At 39.8% G+C, this 19,985-nt stretch overlaps 1 protein-coding gene across 1 annotated transcript in view; it reads left to right on the top strand.

Annotated features, from left to right (window-relative positions):
* The window catches only part of CCDC141 (coiled-coil domain containing 141), a 230,638-nt gene continuing 211,521 nt past the window's right edge, over positions 869 to 19,985 (top strand). The window contains exons 1-2 of the mRNA XM_005675907.3: positions 869 to 1,073; positions 3,722 to 3,844. Of these exons, the coding sequence (XP_005675964.2) occupies positions 972 to 1,073; positions 3,722 to 3,844 (225 nt within the window). The 5' untranslated portion in view covers positions 869 to 971. The remainder of the gene's footprint in view (positions 1,074 to 3,721; positions 3,845 to 19,985) is intronic.

The raw sequence follows: 19,985 nt of genomic DNA, 5'->3' as shown, positions 1-19,985 counted from the left end.
AGGATTAATCTGTCGATCTTAGGCTCTGATTTAAGCCATCTATAATTTTCCTGCCCCAGGCATGGGGTGGGGGAGGGTTGGAAATAAAACCAAATCTTAAGTACAATGTTATTCTTTTTAAACGAAAAGTAGCAAAAATACATAATGTTAACCTTTAATCAAAAATACAAGTCATGCCCCTGCTACAATTAAAAGTAATTGGAAAATGTATTACTTCCTAGTAGTCATGATATCTGAACTTGAAAATACTGTTCAGTGGAGTAGATAGTTGCAAAGAAATCCTGACATGCTGGATATCTATTGATAAATGCTCATTGAGATATTTTTAAAAGTCTCAAGAAATCCGAGGCTCTGAGAAAAATGTGGCCATTTCACATAAACTCCATTTGACAAGAGGCAGTTTTAGAAAAGCAGATTAATCCAAAAATGTATTTCAAATAATTTTGTGGCTTAGTCCCAGAATAAATACCAGAACTTTTTTTTAAAGTACATCTTTCGGAGTTTGCTTTGCGTGAAGAAGACTTAAAAAAATCTTGAAAAGATTGATACCCAGGTTAATGACTGGCTGGTTTCAAAGTTCACCATCACTGTATAGATTCAATGGCTAAAGTATCTTGGGTTGTCAGGATGTAATTCTTTTTCCATTTGCTATCAAACATCAGCTGATAGGCAGAGAGCTAGAAGCTGCCCTCTGCATTTAAGATAATGGCCAAAATAACAGGCGCTCAGTATTACCATACTAGGGGTGTGGCGATTCTCTCCCGTTCTTTCCTCTCTCTCTCTCATGATAAACTCAATGAGGTTGTCTATTTTTAACCTCCTGTTCTTTCCTTTTGGCAGAGTAATCAGTGCGAGCGGAGCTCTTTCCCTGAATGAATCCAAGTAACCCCAGTGGTTGCCTTCTGAAATGAGCGGCAGCCACACATCTGCACACAGGCTGTCCAGCGCGTAAACTCTGGTTCTAACGTACCATGTCCAGCCGAGAGAGTCCTGCTGTGGAGTTTTCTACAACGACAGTCAGTTCAGTAGCTGTGCAGGCCGGGGACTCCAAAATCGTTATAGCTGTCATAAAGGTAAGCAGACAACTTCCTTTTTCTCCTGTGTGGCTGTAGGCTTCTTGCTATGAGCTGATAATCCTAAAAAACATTCCACACAATCAGCAGTACACAGCATATAGAAAATAACCCAGGAAGTACATCTTAATGCTTCTTTAAATTGGCAACTAAGAGGACCCTCTGCTAAGTTTCAGCCAGTTGCTAGAGTTTCTCTTTCAGTTAACCATAAAACATATTCAGCAGCTTGATTTTTCAGAAAAGCAATAACAAACCCTACCGTATACTTTCAGTTTGGTTTTTAAGGACAAAGCGTTTGTGACCACAGGTTCGTGATTGCTAGGCTTAAGAGTCCAGTGGACTTGTGAAATGTCTGTGATTTTTGAGAGTGAATGTGATGAAGGAGGGAAGAGATAAGGGGCGGCATTGTTTTCAGTGTGACGGAGCGCAGGGAATCCTAACAAGAGACAGTGACACTTGCCCTCTGCAGCTCTGGTTTTGACATGGTGAAGGCACTAGTAAATCCTTGTTGCACTGGTGAGAGAAGGAAGACCCCACCAGGGAAGATGTGAAGGGCATGTGTCTGACTTGCCCTTAACCACAGGAAATGGAAGCCACTTGGGACTTACGGGATTCTGCATGTTTTATATCAAGCACTTTGCCCATTTGCAAAGATGAGCACACATCTTTAGGTTGAAGAATGTATACATGATTTTATTCCCTATGAATATGTCCTATGAAAATTTCTGAAGCCTTTTGCTTGAATTTAGACAACTCACCACCTCAAGAACTCAGGGTTTAATGAAGGGAATCGGTGCTCATCAGCCTGTTACTTTCAAGACCCCGCCAGACTTAACTGAATGAATTTTCTGGCCTTTGGTAAGAAGCATGGGCAATAAAGCCTGTTTAACTTCCCTTAATTGCCGCAAATTTTATGTAACTGTGAAAATTCGAAACAGGAAAGCAGTACCTGACACTGAACAAAATGATTCCATCTAGAAGCACTGGAAGCATGGAATGCAAAGTGTTCCTACCAAGGCCGCTTGCCCAGGGCTCTCGAGACTTGGTCTCACAATAACAGGGCCTCTGCTGAGTCCCTTGACCTCCATTCTTTTCAGAGGCAATGGATGGACGTGGAAAAAAGCGAGAAGCAAAAGCAGCAAAATTGATAACTTGCCATGTCATTTTATGATGCTCTGAGTAACGGCAATTATCAGCAGTGAGGGAAAAAGAGGAAAAATTAGTTTTTTTTTTAATTCACTTTTCTTTCCCTCAAATATGAAACATTTATTTGAGTAGGATGAGGAAGAATGTCTATAGAATAAATGATAAAAGAATCAGGACTAAATTGACAGAGAGAAAAAAGGAAAAAAACCCTCTAAAATTAGACTGGAAACTCTTAACTAAAACTCTTTTAAGAAAGTTCCCTCCATCCTGCCCCCTCAGCTCCCTAAGTTCACTGCTGTGCTGTTTGAAATAAACTCCAAGCTGTTCAAAATGGAAAGTGCATCTTAATAGAATTGCTTGTGTCTGATTCATGCGGGCTTCCCGTTCCTAAGCAGTCTCAGGGTACTAATGATCTAGAATAGACGTGTAGCTTTCTCATTTCTCCTCAGCAATTCACTTAGCCAAGTGCACGTGCCTGCTAGTGCTTCCTCTTGCTGAATCGATATTGCTTCTTAAAAAAGCAATTCCTTAGGAAATGCAATGATGAATTGTATCTTGGGGCAGGACACTGAAAGGGTCCTTCATGTGGAAAAGAAGTTGACTGCATTCAAATGGCAGTTGTCACCCATCCAACTTCACTGATGTTTTTGTGCATACTTTATTGACTATTCAACAATAAGATTTGAAAAATATTATGTTTTAACTTTGAAATAAACTAAGAATTACTTGCTCCCTCTGCTGTTTATTCTTTCTGATTGATTCAGCAAGGTTAAAGACACTAATCAACATAAATTACATTTATGAAACCTTTTCCCTTTGGTGAAGTTCACACTTTACTTGCTCAAATCACTATTTTTATCTAGAATTTGTTTTTTTGAGCACGAGAACATAAAATTGTGTGAATTATTCTATAATTTTTTAGTGTTCAATAATACATGCTGCTGCTACTGCTGCTAAGTCACTTCAGTCGTGTCCGACCCTGTGCGACCCCATAGACTGCAGCCCACCTGGCTCCCCCGTCCCTGGGATTCTCCAGGCAAGAACACTGGAGTGGGTTGCCATTTCCTTCTCCAATGCATGAAAGTGAAAAGTGAAAGGGAAGTTGCTCAGTCGTGTCTGACTTTTTGCGACCCCATGGACTGCAGCCTACCAGGCTCCTCCGTCCATGGGATTTTCCAGGCAAGAGTACTGGAGTGGGGTGCCATCGCCTTCTCCATCAATAATACATAACCTATTGTAAATGTTCCTCATTTGGGAATTTTAAATTTAAATCTAATACGCTAAGAGAAAAGAATTTATTCTATGAATCAAAAAAAGAAAAGCCAGGGCATGGATTTATGTTAGAACTGTTCTGTTCTAATTTAAGTAGGACATGTCTCTATAGAAAGGTTAAACTCTTCACAATGTAACTGGAAGCTTTGAAAAAAAAAGGGGGAAGGAGAAGAGTGAAAGGGAAGGAGTAAGGGGAACTAAAAGTGCATTTTATTCATTTTTATTTTTAGTGTGGCAAATGGGTACAACTTCAGTTGGCTGAATCACAGCCCAATCTTCTAGAAATTGGAAGCAATCAAGATGAAACCAAAAAACTTCTTCACGATCATGAACTTCTTTTGGCCAAACTCAAGGTAAGATATTAAGATATGAAGCAGATACAAAATTAAGAAGAAATTAAAAGCTATTTCTTACACTTCCCCTTAATTCTCCCTTATGTCACTGACCTATGGCTATTTTTAACTTCATGCCAGATAGATAACGGAAAAACACTATAGTTGAGAAAACACCAACATTGGAGAAAGTAACAAGATTTTTTTTTTTTAACTATCCCTAATGCGATAGAAAATATGTAGTGATAATATTTTCACTGTGGATAAATAAGTACTTTCTTTTTTCCTGGCTGCCTCCATGAAACAAAAATTCCATCATTTCCATTTCATGCAATGTACTGTCAAGCTACAACAACAGGTCCAAGCTTCTATTGTTAATGATACCTGCTGGCAAAAATAATATAGAGGGTTTTTCCCTCTTGAACTATTGAAAAGATCTGATTTTATATTTATTATTAAGAGTTTTTGAAACCAAAGAATCATTTCATTGAAGAGTTATTATTGCATATATGTTGTGGCTATTTAAGTTAAGAATCTAAAAACAATATTGGTTTCAGATTGCCAGATAAGATATCTAATCAGAGACAGGAATATAGTTTGTGGGGTCCAGCACAAAGTGAAAAGCAAGAAGAAGCTTTTTCTTGGCCTGTCACAGTGTTTTTAAAATCTGTTATTTAATGTCTGGCTCCTTCGGGGAGGGGAATAGGTTGGGGTCAGTTCAGCGCCTCACAGACACTGGGCCTCAGCCCCAGCTCAGTGTACAGGGTGTGGACCTCCCCAGCCTTTCTGAGCTGTGCCCTGACACCTGCCAGGGCAGAGGGCAGAGGTCATTGAGCAGGGGCAGGGGAGCAGACAGGATAACAAAGAGTTTCTCTCCCCGGAGGGATGGACCACATGGTGAGTGAGGCTCCCATCCTTCAGCGCTTCCTCTGTTGCCATTGAACTTTACTTGCAGAACACACAGTCAAAGATAAAATTGTTAAGAACTTCAAGACAGTAATAATGTCTGACGCAGGATACAGCATGCTTGGGGCTGGTGCATGGGGATGACCCAGAGAGATGTTATGGGGAGGGAGGTGGGAGGGGGGGTTCATGTTTGGGAACGCATGTAAGAATTAAAGATTTTAAAATTTAAAAAATAAAAAACTAAAAAAAATTAAAAAAAAAAAAAGAACTTCAAGTCAGTAATAGGTAAAACATTAAAGGATTCAGAAGTCTACAATGACTAGGTACTCTGTGTCATTAGCACTTTAATGTTACTTGCTTCTTTGAACATGTAGGCTGGAATTTACACGTGCTTTCTAGATTTAGAGGCAGAGCTGATAGGCCTCTGACAAGCACCAGCAGCAGTAGTAAAAGTAAAAGGATAAATCAGACTGAGAAGTTAAAGAAAGAATTAGTACTGGAGCAGGAGGGTATTAGAGACCAGAATTGATTCTCCTGGGTAGGTAGCTCCTTGTCCTTCAAGGTAGAAATCCCTGGTGACCAGGAAGTCCTTCGTATATCTTAAAAAACACGTGCTGATGTAAGCAGTCTTTGAACCAGGGATCAAAAGACTAATTTTGCTAATTTTGCTTCCCTGGTGGCTCAGATGGTAAAGAATCTGCCTGTAATGCAGGAAACCTTGGTTCAATCCTTGGGTTGGGAAGATCTCCTGGAGAAGGTAATGGCTATACCCACTCCAGTATTCTTGCCTGGAGAATCCCATGGACAGTGGAGCCTGGTGGGCTACAGTCCCTGGGGTTGCAGAGTCGAACATGACTGAGTGACTAAACACGCACACACATGCCAAGAGCTAGTTTAGTTTGGCTAACAATTCAAGGTTTTGCTGCTACAGAAAAAGCTCAATTTTATGACTTGTGGAAATTCAACACTTCCCTACAATTCTTGCTAATCCACAGAGGTTTACTTTCTCAAGGTCTCCTGTGTCCCCAGCCCCTTCATACATACCTGCCAACTGTTTCTGAAGTTAACCCAGAAACTGTATGTCTTCCCCAGGCCCTGCTAGCAGTCCATGCCCAGCCAGCACTTTAAGGTCCACTGATGGGCTGTGGGTAGTGGGGAAGCTCACAGCAGTCTGGGTTTCTCGGGCTACCTTTTTCCCCCAGCCCTGTTCCTATCCAGACCTACAATTCCAGGGAGAATTCTTTCTTAAGCAGAGCAGTTTGTCTCTCCTTAACAACTGTGCTCAAATTTGCATGCCTGAATCTATGCAGGAGCACAGCTGGAAGAGGGTTTTCTATTAATGGATTCATGCATAGAAGGTGCTTGTGATTCTCAGTTGTAAAGTCTTGTCCTTTAATGCCAGTCTTCTGGACCTTAGGCTTTTATCTGTAAAGATGATTGGGAAACGATGAATCAAAGGTTCGTATCTATCGTGGATCTTGTCTTGATGTGCAGTGGAATAGTGGAACCATTCTTCCTCTCTGCCTGTGGGTCTAAGAACATGAGGTCTTAAGTAGAAAGACCTTTTGACTTCCTGCAGATCTCTAGCCACGACCTCTTTCTTAGTGTCCATTTCCCGTACCCTCTCCTAAGCCAACAAACCAGCCACTTACCCCCAGGAAATTCTTAGTAGTAGCATCATCTTGGTTGAAAAAAATCAAGGAGTCTGAAGTCTGTTTCATATTTGCTGACAAAAGACTTTTTTAAATAAGAGGAATGTGAATTCCATATTGTAAATGGCTGGAGTAACTTAATTTACCAGTTATTATGTTGTTAGGGTAGGCACAATCTTAACCTGTAGCAGGAAGTTGTTGTACTGAGTTATTTTTAATATGAGCTCTTTGAATGATAGGAACATTAGCAGTTCGATAAGCCAATAATATTTAATATTTAATGTTCACTCCAGTGTTTTCCCTATGCACAGGGCCCTGAGATTTGTTCTAATTATAAAGAAGAATGTACTATTAGGAGTATTGGGAGGGTGTAGGAGTTCTGTGCTGAGTCCACTCTGCTTTGGACAAAGTAGTTAGCCTTTCTGGTCTCAGGTTCTTTATTTGAAAAATTATGGTAGTAATTGATGCCTTCAAACATCTACAAAGGAAATCTGGGGGTGATATGCAATTATTTGCAGAAGTGCTTGCTGCCTTGAAAAGAAAAAGTAATATAATTATTCTGTTGATAATTTATATATCAGGGAAATCTGGGTATTTAATTTTATAGGGAAGCTATTTTCTGCCTTCCATTAAAATTATCTCAAATCCTAATAATTTAGACTAAAGGGGAAAATTCTGGTGACACAGAATTTGTTGGAGTGTTTCTAATGTTGGTAATGTCTATACCCCAGAGACCTTATTTTCCTTTCAACAGAGTACTTAACAATTCTATGGAGTGTCCAGAGAGAAATATTTTCCTATTTTCAGTGGAGGAAAACATAAACATGTGGAGAAAATACTCATTCCTTAAAGGCATCTAGATTCTCAAACGACACTCGATTATTATTTTAATGAGAAAGAAGGAATTCAGGAAAGGAGAGAGCGAAATGTAAGCAGGTAACAAATATCTGTGGCCCCTCTCAGCCCCTCTCAGGTGGCTCAAGGAGGAAAGAAGGGTCAGAAATGCCTTAGGAATGTTTCTGCAAACATTCTGCCCCTTATCATCTGTCATACTACTAACTGCGTTGCTATTGTGCAAAGGAATTACAACTATGTTGTTGTTGAGTCGCTAAGTCATGTCTAACTCTTTTGTGACCCCAGGAACTGTAGCCCACTAGGCTCCTCTGTCTGTGGGATTTCCCAGGGAAGGATACTGGAGAGGGTTGCCATTTCTTTCTCCAGGGCATCTTCCCGACCAGGGATCGAACCCACGTCTCCTGCATTGGCAAGTGGATTCTTTACTGTCTGAGCAACCAGGAAAGCCCAGCTACAACTATAAGAGCCAAGAAAACCTCTGGACTCTGGCTCCTGTATTTGTTTCTAATATATAATATTAGCATTCAGTGAAGAGTGACCCTATACAATGTAACACACTAAAAAGTTCACCTCTAACTTGACTCATAAATCTGTTGACTTCCTGATTCCAATTTCATCTCTGACCCAGTGAATGTGTATTTTTGTCCTATTTTTCTTTACTTAGTTAAAAATGAATAGTCAAAATATATTAGTAATAGTAGTCCTACTAAAACTTATTTCTTAAATAAGAATAGTGTGATTTTTCTCCTGTAAACTGCTATAAAATATGTAAATTCATATTTAGTGTGAATGAATCATTAAAAAAATTTTGTGGTAAATATATGAATTTGCAATTTCAACCATTTTTTTCATTTTTTAAAATGTATCACTCATCAAGGACCTTGGTTCCTGCCCTGCTTATGAGGAATAGGCTGATTTAGTCCCTTTTTGGGCTTCTCTGGTGGCTCAGAGGGTAAAGCGTCTGCCTGCAACGCAGGAGACCTTGGTTCGATCCCTGGTCAGGAAGATCCCCTGAACAAGGAAATGCCAACCCACTCCAGTATTCTTGCCTGGAGAATCCCATGGATGGAGGAGCCTGGTGGGCTACAGTCCACGGGGTCCAAAGAGTTGGACACGACTGAGCAACTTCACTTCAAGGACCTATGATGTATTTAGCATGGATGAAAAGAGAAAATCAAATATAAAGACATTAAAAAAACTTAGATTTAGTAAAAGAAATAAAACAAGAACACTATTATAATTAGAAGAAATAGTTAATAAGTACTACATGCATTTATTCATTTATTTATGTTTTATTGGGGTATAGTTGCTCTACAATATTGTGTTGTTTTCTGCCGTACAACAGAGTGAATCCGCTATAAGTATATATATATATCCCTTCCCTCTGGACCTCCTTCCCACTGTCCCCACCCCCGATCCCACCAATCTAGGTCATCAGAAAATGCAGAGCCGAGATCCCTGTGCTGTGCAACAGGTTCTCACTAGCTAGCTATTTTACTACATGGTAACGTATATAGGTCAGTTCCAATCTCCCAATTCATCCCACCTCCCACTTCCTCCCCACCACGTCCACCCATTTGATCCCTATGTCTGTGTCTCTTTTCCTGCCCTGCAAACATGTTCATCTGGACCATTTTTCTAGATTCCACATATATGCATTAACATATGCTCTTTGTTTTTCTTTTTCTCACTAACTTCACTCTGTAAGACATCCATATCCATCCATGTCTCCACAGATGACCCAATTTTGTTCTTTTTAATGGCCAAGTAATATTCACTGGGTATATATACCATGTCTTTATCCATTCATCTGTCAACTATATTTAAATGTACAGTTCAGTGGCATTAATTGTGTTCACAATGTTGTGCATCCATTACCGCTATCAACTTCCTACCCGAGTTATCATCACCCCAAACAGAAACTCTGTACCTATTAAGCACAGATTCACATTCCCTTCCCTGGTTAATCTCTCTAATCTACTTTCTGCCCTTAAGAATTTGTCTATTTTAGATATTTCATGTAAATAGAACCATATAATGTTTATCCCTTTGTGTCTGCTTATTTCATTTACCATATAATGTTTTCAAGATTCATTCATGTTGTAGCAGGTACCAGAATTTCATTCCTTTTTATGAATGAATAATATTTAAATATATGGATATGCCACATTTTATTTATTTGTTCATCTGACCATGGACACTTGGCTTATTTACACTTTTCAGGTGTTGTAAATAATGCTACAGTGAACAGTAGTATACAAGTATCTGTTTGAATACCTGCTTTCAATTCTTTAGGAGTGGAATTGCTTGGTCGTCAGGCTTTTCTATGCTAACTCTTTGAGAAAACACCAAAATGTTTTTCACAGTGGCTGCACCATATTACATTCCCACCAGCAATGTACAGTGTGTTCCGGTTTCTTCACATCATTGTTAAACTTGTTATTTTCTGTGTGTCTATTTGAGTGTGTTTAATTATAGTCATCTATTTCCCATGGAGTGATGGGACTGGATGCATTCTTTGTTTTCTGAATGTTGAGCTTTAAGCCAACTTTTTCACTCTCCTCTTTCACTTTCATCAAGAGGCTTTTGAGTTCCTCTTCACTTTCTGCCATAAGGGTGCTGTCATCTGCATATCTGAGGTTATTGATATTTCTCCCAGCAATCTTGATTCCAGCTTGTGCTTCTTCCAGCCCAGCATTTCTCATGATGTACTCTGCATAGAAGTTAAATAAGCAGGGTGACAATATACAGCCTTGACGTACTCCTTTTCCTATTTGGAACCAGTCTGTTGTTCCATGTCCAGTTCTAACTGTTGCTTCCTGACCTGCATACAAATTTCTCAAGAGGCAGGTCAGGTGGTCTGGTATTCCCATCTCTGGAAGAATTTTCCACAGTTTCTTGTGATCCACACAGTCGAAGGCTTTGGCATAGTCAATAAAGCAGAAATAGATGTTTTTCTGGAACTCTCTTGCTTTTTCCATGATCCAGCAGATGTTGGCAATTTGATCTCTGGTTCCTCTGCTTTTTCGAAAACCAGCTTGAACATCACGTATTGCTGAAGCCTGGCTTGGAGAATTTTGAGCATTACTTTACTAGCGTGTGACATGAGTGCAATTGTGTGGTAGTTTGAGCATTCTTTGGCATTGCCTTTCTTTGAGATTGAAATTAAAACGGACCTTTTCCAGTCCTGTGGCCACTGCTGAGTTTTCCAAATTTGCTGGCATATAGAGTGCAGCACTTTCACAGCATCATCTTTCAGGATTTGAAACAGTTCAGCTGGAATTCCATCACCTCCACTAGCTTTGTTTGTAGTGATGCTTTCTAAAGCCCACTTGACTTCACATTCCAGGATGTCTGGCTCTAGATGAGTGATCACACCATTGTGATTATCTGGGTCATGAAGATCTTTTTTGTACAGTTCTTCTGTGTATTCTTGCCGCCTCTTCTTAATATCTTCTGCTTCTGTTATGTTCATGCCATTTCTGTCCTTTATCGAGCCCATCTTTGCATGAAATGTTCCCTTGGCATCTCTAATTTTCTTGAAGAGATCTCTAGTCTTTCCTATTCTGTTGTTTTCCTCTATTTCTTTGCATTAATGGCTGAGGAAGGCTTTCTTATCTCTTCTTGCTATTCTTTGGAACTCTGCATTCAGATGCTTCTATCTTTCCTTTTCTCCTTTGCTTTTCACTTCTCTTCTTTTCACAGCTATCTGTAAGGCCTCCCCAGACAGCTATTTTGCTTTTTTGCATTTCTTTTCCATGGGGATGGTCTGTACAATGTCTCCTGTACAGTGTCACGAACCTCATTCCATAGTTCATCAGGCACTCTGTCTATCAGATCTAGGCCCTTAAATCTATTTCTCACTTCCACTGTATAATCATAAGGGATTTGATTTAGGTCATAGATAGGGAAACAGTGGAAACAGTGTCAGACTTTATTTTTGGGGGCTCCAAAATCACTGCAGATGGTGACTGCAGCCATGAAATTAAAAGACGCTTACCCCTTGGAAGAAAAGTTATGACCAACCTAGATAGCATATTCAAAAGCAGAGATGTTACTTTGATGACTAAGGTCCATCTAGTCAAGGCTATGGTTTTCCCAGTGGTCATGTATGGATGTGAGAGTTGGACTATGAAGAAGGCTGAGCACTGAAGAATTGATGCTTTTGAACTGCGGTGTTGGAGAAGACTCTTGAGAGTCCCTTGGACTGCAAGGAAATCCAACCAGTCCATTCTGAAGGGGATCAGCCCTGGGATTTCTTTGGGAGGACTGATGCTAAAGCTGAAGCTCCAGTACTTTGGCCACCTCATGTGAAGAGTTGACTCATTGGAAAAGACTCTGATTCTGGGAGGGATTGGGGGCAGGAGGAGAAGGGGACGACAGAGGATGAGATGGCTGGATGGCATCACGGACTCAATGGACGTGAGTCTGAGTGAACTCTGGGAGTTGGTGATGGACAGGGAGGCCTGGCGTTCTGTGATTCATGGGGTCACAAAGAGTTGGACACACCTGAGTGACTGAACTGAACTGAACTGAATTATAGTCATCCTATTTGATGAAGCAGTATCTCAGGGTTGTTTTGATTTGTATTTCTGAGAAGACAATGGTGACCCACTCCAGTACTCTTGCCTGGAAAATCCCATGGACGGAGGAGCCTGGTAGGCTGCAGTCCATGGGGTCGCTAAGAGTCTGACAGGACTGAGCGACTTCACTTTCACTCTTCACTTTCATGCATTGGAGAAGGACATGGCAACCCACTCCAGTGTTCTTGCCTGGAGAATCGCAGGGACTTGGGGAGCCTGGTGGGCTGCTGTCTATGGGGTCGCACAGAGTCGGACGCAACTGAAGCGACTTAGCAGCGGCAATGACTAATGATGTTAAACATCTTTTCATGTGCTTACTGGACAGTTGTATACCTTCTTTGGAGAAATGTCTTTGCCCACTTTTTAATTGGGGTGTTTGTTTTTTGTAATTGAGTTATAAAAATTATTTGCATATTCTGGATATAAATTCCTATAAAATCCTCATTATAGGATTTGCAGATATTTTTTCCCATTCTGTAGATTATCATTTCACTTTGTTCATGATGGTCTTTAATCATATATTTTAATAAAGTAAGACTGTGTAACTTGAATTATATATATTTACATGTTGAAAAAAATTTATAGCATGTGTGTTGTGAATGTCATAGAATGCTTTCAGACAGGGTTGGAAGAGGACTAACATATTTTACAAGATCTGTGTCATAACAATGATTTACCCTAAATGTTTACCTCATATAAGAGACTTATTTTCTCTCCTTTCTGTTTTCCTGTAAGACTCACATGTTAGGAAATTCTTCTCTCTCAGAAATGTTGGAAAGGGTGCTTTCGGCCATGTCTCCTCTTCCTATAGGAGTGAGGGGCACTGTGTTACCAGTTGGCGAGACTAGGGGAAGTGTCCGGCATGGGGAAGCCAGCCTCAAGGCTCTCTCTGCAGACCATGACTGCCTGTGGCTGCGGGTTCTCTATTCTTTCTGCTTCTGCTGATTTGGCCAGATGTCCCTGCATGGCAGAACAGGCCACAGTCTGGCCTACACAGAGCAGCCAAATACGTGTCTATACTTCAGACCCTGTTCTCTCCAGAGGCAGGTCCCAAGGACTAGGTTTTAAAGAAAAATAAGTAGAAAGTCAAATCAAACCCGTCCTCCAGTCCAGCTTTGCCAGTAAAATCAGCAGATATTTTGATCCATATGTATGGATTTAGATGTCTGTTTCTCAATTGATTTGGAATCTTGAGGGGAGAGAGGTGAAAGTAATTGTCAGCTCCCAAATTCCAGCACTTAACTTATCTGTGGTTCAAAGGAATCTGTGTCATAGTGTTCTCTACATGTAAAGTACCTGTCACAGTTTGCTGATCATTTTGACGAAGGTCAGGGAAACAATACGGAACCAGTACAGGGTTCTTGGGGGAGTGGGAACCTAGTGGGTGGTATGATTTCTCTTTTAGGCTTTTGAGAATAGAGGGCTTTTCCATTAAAAAAACAAAAATATTATTCTCACAACTAAGAAACAGCAATACTTCCTAGTGATTCTCCCTGACTGACATAGCACTTTCCTATAGGGTATTTCTTTTCCCAGACATTGAATTCCAGTGCACAGTATGGAGCTGTGGGGTGAAGTAGAATTTCTTTAGAAATAGAATAGAATAGAAATAGCATTCTTTAGATTTTGAAAGTGCCATAGGCAATCTTATAAAATATAGTTTTTATGAGATAAGTTGGCTTAAGAGGCTAAAGAGTCCATGCCAATAGGCCTCTCAGACATGAAGTAAAGGCACATTAAGATTTGGGCTAAGCAGCCCAAACTGGTTTGTCTATGGAATATGTCCATACTTACTGAAGTCTTGATTCGAGTTGGTTTACTAGAGGGGAAGGAGTTCTAGAAGGAGACATTTTTGTCAGCACAGACACTGAATTCAGAGTAAAAAATTTGGCAAGGATACCCTCTATCTTACCCGTGTCTTGGTTTAGCAGTCAAGGTTGGGCTCCTTGGCAGAAGCTGAAGGGTCCATGGGAAATACGAAACACTCATCATATTTCTCTGTGGCTGGGACACCAAGTGACACAGAGTCAGAAGGAACTGAAGTTTTTCCCCACTTCTGCAGGGAACAGAGCAGGGCTCGGTTATAGCAAATACTGATTTGACAACCCTGGAAGGACCCAGTATTTGGCAAGATATGGTAAATTAAAGGTGACCATAATGTCTTTGGCACTCCTCCCATTGAGAAGTGGAGTTTAAGTTCATTCCCTTAAAACCAGGCAGACTCTGGCTGCTTTGAGCAAATGAATATAGCATAGATGATGATGATGCAGTGCCAGTTTCCAGTCCAGTCTCAAGAGACTTTTACTTTTACTTCCTAAATAAATTCCAAATAGTAATTCCAAATAGTCACTCCTGGAACCTAACCTATTGAGTAAGTCAAGAACCATTATAGAGAGGCCCATGTGGAGATGAACTGAGTGTCCCAGCAGCAGCTCTGGCTGGCCAGTCGTGTGAGTGAGGCATCTGGAAATTGATTCTCCAGACCTGGCTGGAGATTCTCCAGAACCTGACCTCTGCAGAGTGGGCACAAGCATTACCCACTTAGCCCAGCCTGAGAATTAATTGTGAGCAAAATAAATAATTGCCATTTTAGGTCTTCAGAATGTGCAGCGGTTGTCACGCAGCAGTAGATAACTGGAACAGAAGTCAACAGTAATGCTGGCATCCTCTCAGGATTTTGAAGGCAACCCTCATGAATGAAAACAGACAGGCAGAAGAAAAGAAGAGTTTTCATGGGGAGACCGTTGAGAAGCAGAGCTGCTGCTGCTGCCGCTGCTAAGTCACTTCAGTCATGTCCGACTCTGTGTAACCCCAGAGACGGCCTCCTACCAGGCTCCTCTGTCCCTGGGATTCTCCAGGCAAGAACACTGGAGTGGGTTGCTATTTCCTTCTCCAGTGCATGAAAGTGAAAAGTGAAAGTGAAGTCGCTCAGTCGTTTCCAACTCTTAGCGACCTCATGGACTGTAGCCTACCAGGCTCCTCTGTCCATGGGATTTTCCAGGCAGGAGTGCTGGAGTGGGGTGCCATTGCCTTCTTCAGAGAAGTAGAGCTAGGATTCTCTAAAATGAAAGATGGTATGATAATACTAATGATAGATAAAAAGAAAACTTTAAAGTTTGTGAATGATCTACTTTTAGAAAAACAAAAGCAGATTCAAAGATATCTGTTATAATGCTAGTCTCTTTGACTTGAATTTGATATTCTTTCTTGATCAGGAGGAAAAAATCTTTAGTTATAACTCAGCACACAGGGATGCGTGCAAAATATTATGGATATATTGTGCAAGGAGTGACTAATTCTTCCAGGAAAACCAGGGGAAGCTTGACAGAGAAAGTGATATATGAGCTGTTTTGTAGGTGAGTATGAGTTTTCCAGACATCATTGACTAATTTAAAGGACAAACAATGAACTAGAGGGAAAATACTTGCAATTTATATGACAACAAAAGGGTTATTATACTCCTTTATATTGATAAGAGAGACAAATAAATATAAATACTAGACTATTCACAGAAGAAAGACAAACTGCCAATAAGCAGGTAAAAAGATGCCCAACATCAATAATGCTCTAAGAAATGAAAGTAGACAGTGATAAAACGTAAATCATTCATTGTCTTACTTCCTGTTGTTCAGTTGCTAAGTTGTGTCTGACTCTTTGCGACCCCATGGACTGTAACATGCCAGGCTCTTCTATCCTCTGCTATATCCCAGATTTTGCACAAACTCATGTCCATTGAGTTGGTGATGCTATCTAACCATCTCATCCTCTGCTGCTTCCTTCTCTTCTATCTACCATTATAAGTTAAAATATTGGTAACATCTGGTAACAGTGAGAATGTGAGGAAAGCGGCATTCTATACTGTTGGTGAGAATCTGGATTATCAAAATTATTTTGGAAACTTGCAAGCATTAAAATGTAAAATGCTCACATCCTGAGACTCAGCAACCTCACCTCTGGGAATCTGTCCTTGGAAATGAAAACGCTAGTTAAGATACAGATATGAAGCTGCTTTGTTATGATATTAAGCATCTTTTCACATGTTTTTGATAGAATAACTTAACTGGAACCAAAAAAGAAATGCCCAACAATGGGGGAATGAAGTATAAGAAGATTATTTATGTTTCTTTTATACTATAGGAGAGTATATTGAGCCCTCAATATAGGAGGTATAGGAGGTATACCTATAATATATAGGTATATTATATAGGAGGTATTTTTACCTCCTTATAATATAGGAGGTAAAACTCTTGAGTGTTTAAACCAGTGCTGGTTGGGCTTTACATTGTCGCCAACATATTCCTATTTGAAAACTGGGTCAAAAGTCAGGATCATAACTAGCATTTTTGAGGTCATAGACCTGTAGCTTCCAAGCTGTTAATTGCTTAGAAAGTAGTCTTCCTTTAAAATACAAATCTACAAACAAAAAGTTTTTACAGAAAGTAGAACACTAGTGCTTATTATGAAAAAAAGGGTTTGGGGCTGAGATTTGGACTGAAAAGGCAGAATTCTGATGTTCAAGATATACAAGTGAGGCGTGGCCAAGGTTAGATGATAGCACAGAATCTACTCACCCCCACTCCCAGTCTTCAGTATACACCAAGTTAGATTAAATGTCAGGATAAAAATTTACCTTTTGTATTCTATTCAGATGATGACAGATACTTCTGCTCCAGAAAAAAACATACTTAATCAAGAATGAGGGAATTTTGTTTTGTTTAAGTCTTCTACACTCCCACCTGATTAGCCTTAACCATAATGCATCTTGTCTAAAGAACAGACTTAGATTTACTTTAAGTATAAATGTGTAAAACTCAAGATGTTTTCAAATAACATGGCTCTGTCATTCTCATGACAAGTCTAGCTATTACTCCTCAGGAGAATATGGCGAATTTCTGATTCTGTGGTTGGACCTATCCTTCAAATGATTAATATCTGAGTCCTCCATCTCCTGCCTAACACATATTTGAAGTTCGGGGACTTGACTGAGATTAGAATTTTTGTCTTAAAAAAAAAATGTCTTAAAATTGGATACTCATTCTACTTCCAGGAAAGATGGACTGAATACCCTCCACCCTGTCTCCATTCAATGCAGCTATAAACCTGGCAGAATGTGTGTGTGCTGAGGATGCTGAAAATGAGGGACTACCACGTAGATTAGGGAAAGTGTCCAGAATTCCAAAGATCACCAAGCCAACAGTGTTGTTGCTTTTTTCCCCTCTCTTCAGTATTACTCAGCTCAGATCAAAAGCAAATTTATACCCTGAAGAATGCATCAGATATGGGCAGAAAAATTTTCAGAAAAGTCTTCTCTCTCAGATCTGAGACCAAGAATGAAGACTTCTGTGAGTTAGAAAGGGAGGAAATACCTTGATTTTTTTTTATTTTTTTATTTTTTGCCTCATGTTTTCCTATTCTCTGCTCCAACCCAGGCAATTCCCAAGTGTTGGTAAAGATGGAGGCAGTAGGCAGGGTCTAAACCTCTGAGAGAGGGGATCTTATCTCTGACCAAGGAAATGTGGTCCCCAGTCTAGTCACTCAGTTGTGTCGAACTCTTTGTGATCCCATGGACTGCAGCATGCCAGGCTTTCCAGTCCATCACCAACTCCCAGAGCTTGCTCAAAGTCGTGTCCATTGAGTTGGTGATGCCATCCAACCATCTCATCCTCTGTCGTCCCCTTCTCCTCCCACGTTCAGTCTTTTCCATTAATACTGTCTTTTCCAGTGAATCAGTTCTTCACATCAGGTAGCCTAAGTATTGGAGCTTCAGCATCAGTCCTTCCAGTGAATATTCAGTCCTTCCAAAAGAATATGATTTCTTTTGGGATTGACTAGTTTGATCTCCTTGAAGTCCAAGGGACCCTCAAGAGTCTTTTCCAACACCACAGTTCAAAAGCATCAATTCTTTGGTGCTCAGCTTTCTTTATAGTCCCAACTCTCATATACATACATGAGTACTGGACAAGTCACAGCTTTGACTAGATGGACCTTTGTCAGCAAAGTAATGTCTCTGCTTTTTAATATGCTGTCTAGGTTGATCATAGCTTTTCTTCCAAGGAGCAGGCATCTTTTAATTTCATGGCTGTAGTCCCCATCTGCAGTAATTTTGGAGCCCAAGAAAATAGTCTTTCACTGTTTCCATTGTTTCCCCATCTATTTGCCATGAAGTGATGGGACCAGATGCCATGATCTTAGTTTTTGAATGTTGAGTTTTAAGCCAACTTTTTCAATCTTCTCTTTCACTTTCATCAAGAGGCTCTTTAGTTCTTCTTTGCTTTCTGCCATTAGGGTGGATGTCATCTGCATATCTGAGGTTATTAATATTTTCCCCAGCAATCTTGATTCCAGCTTGCACTTCATCCAGCCTGGCATTTTGCATGATGTACTCTGGATGTAAGTTAAATAAAGCAAGGTGATAGTGTACAGCCTTGACATACTCCTTTCCCAGTTTGGAACCAGTCCATTGTTCCATGTCTGGTTCTAACTGTTGCTTGTTGACCTGCATACAGGTTTCTCAGGAGGCAGGTAAGGTGATCTGCTATTCTCATCTCTTTAAGAATTTTCCAGTTTGTTGTGATCCACACAGTCAAAGGCTTTGGCATAGTCAATAAGGCAGAAGTAGATGTTTTTCTGAAATTCTCTTGCTTTTTGTATGACCCAACAGATGTTGGCAATTTGATCTCTGGTTCCTTTGCCTTTTTAAAATCCAGCTGGAAAATCTGGTAGTTCTCATTTAATGTAATGTTGGAGCCTAGCTTGGAGAATTTTGAGCATTGCTCTGCTAGTGCATGAGATGAGTGCAATTATATGGCGCTTTGATCATTCTTTGGCATTACCTTTCTTAGGGATTGGAATGAAAACTGACCTTTTCCAGTTCTGTGGTCCCAAAACTTGTCATAAATTCACATTCCTTTTTTCTTCCCTCTTCTCCCCACTGCTTGGTACTGCAGATACAATGGTGGGAAGGAAATCAAAGCCCCAGGTTTCAGGCTAGAGGACCAGTAAGAGGGTATCTGTGGTACATATTGCAGGCACGTGTCAAGCTGGTGAAATGGGAATACAAAGAAGGTGAGAGAGCAGTCTCATGTTTCAGCTTGATATCTCATGTTAGATAGATGACTGTCTGATTTTCTTAAAGAAATCCTAATTACTCTATGAGTAGAGAAGGAACTCTAAAGAATCATGAGCTGTCAGATTCAATTTCACAGGACATGTTTTTTTACTTTAAGTTTCAGCTCACAATATATCCCAAGTATTTATGTAATTGGAGCTAGAGGAACTCAAACCACGGAAGGCTGTTGCTGACTGCTTTCTGAAAGCCTGAGATTTTTGATTCAGTGTTCCCATAAGCTATTAAACTTTTACTAATGTGTTAGACAGAAAACACTTCTTAGAGTAGCAATAAATAGAAATGTATAATATGAACCACAAATGTAATCTCATGTAATTTATTTTTCCAGTTTTATTGAAAGTTAATTGATATACATCACTATATAAATTTAAACCTTATAGCATGATAGTTTAATTTTGCATATATTATAAAATGATCACTACCATAGGTCAGCTAACATCTATCTTCTCATACAGGTACAATAAGAAAAAAAAAGAAAGAAAAGGGAAGGGGAAAAAAAATTATTGTGATGAGAACCGACTTTTTTAAGTTTCCGCTATATTATGCAGTAGTGTTAGCTATAGACATTGGATTGTACATCTTACAACTGTTAATTTGTACTTTTGAACCACCAGTTTCCCCTCTCCACACCTTCTGCCTCTGATAACCATCAATCTGTTCTCTGTATCCATGAACTCAGTTTTTGTTTGGTTTTTAGATTCCACATGTGACTGAGATCATATAGTATTTGTCTTTCTCTGTCTGACTTATTTCACTTAGCATAATGCCTTCAAGATTTGCAGATGTTGTTGCAAATGGTAGAATTTGTTTTTTATGACTGAATACTATTCCACTGTATGAATATACACGATTTCTTTATCCATTCATCCATCAATGGACACTTACGTTGCTTCTATGTCTTGGCTATTGTAAATAATGCTGGTATGAACATGAGGGCTGCATCTTTTGAGTTACTGTTTTCACTTCCTTTGGTTATAGTCCCAGAAATGTATCATTCAGTAGTTTTATTTTCAACATTTTGAGGATCTTCCATTTTG

Source organism: Capra hircus, chromosome 2 (assembly GCF_001704415.2).
Source record: "Capra hircus breed San Clemente chromosome 2, ASM170441v1, whole genome shotgun sequence".
NCBI lineage: Eukaryota > Metazoa > Chordata > Mammalia > Artiodactyla > Bovidae > Capra > Capra hircus.
Note: the sequence above shows the minus strand (reverse complement) of the source record. Positions and strands in the feature narration are given on the sequence as shown.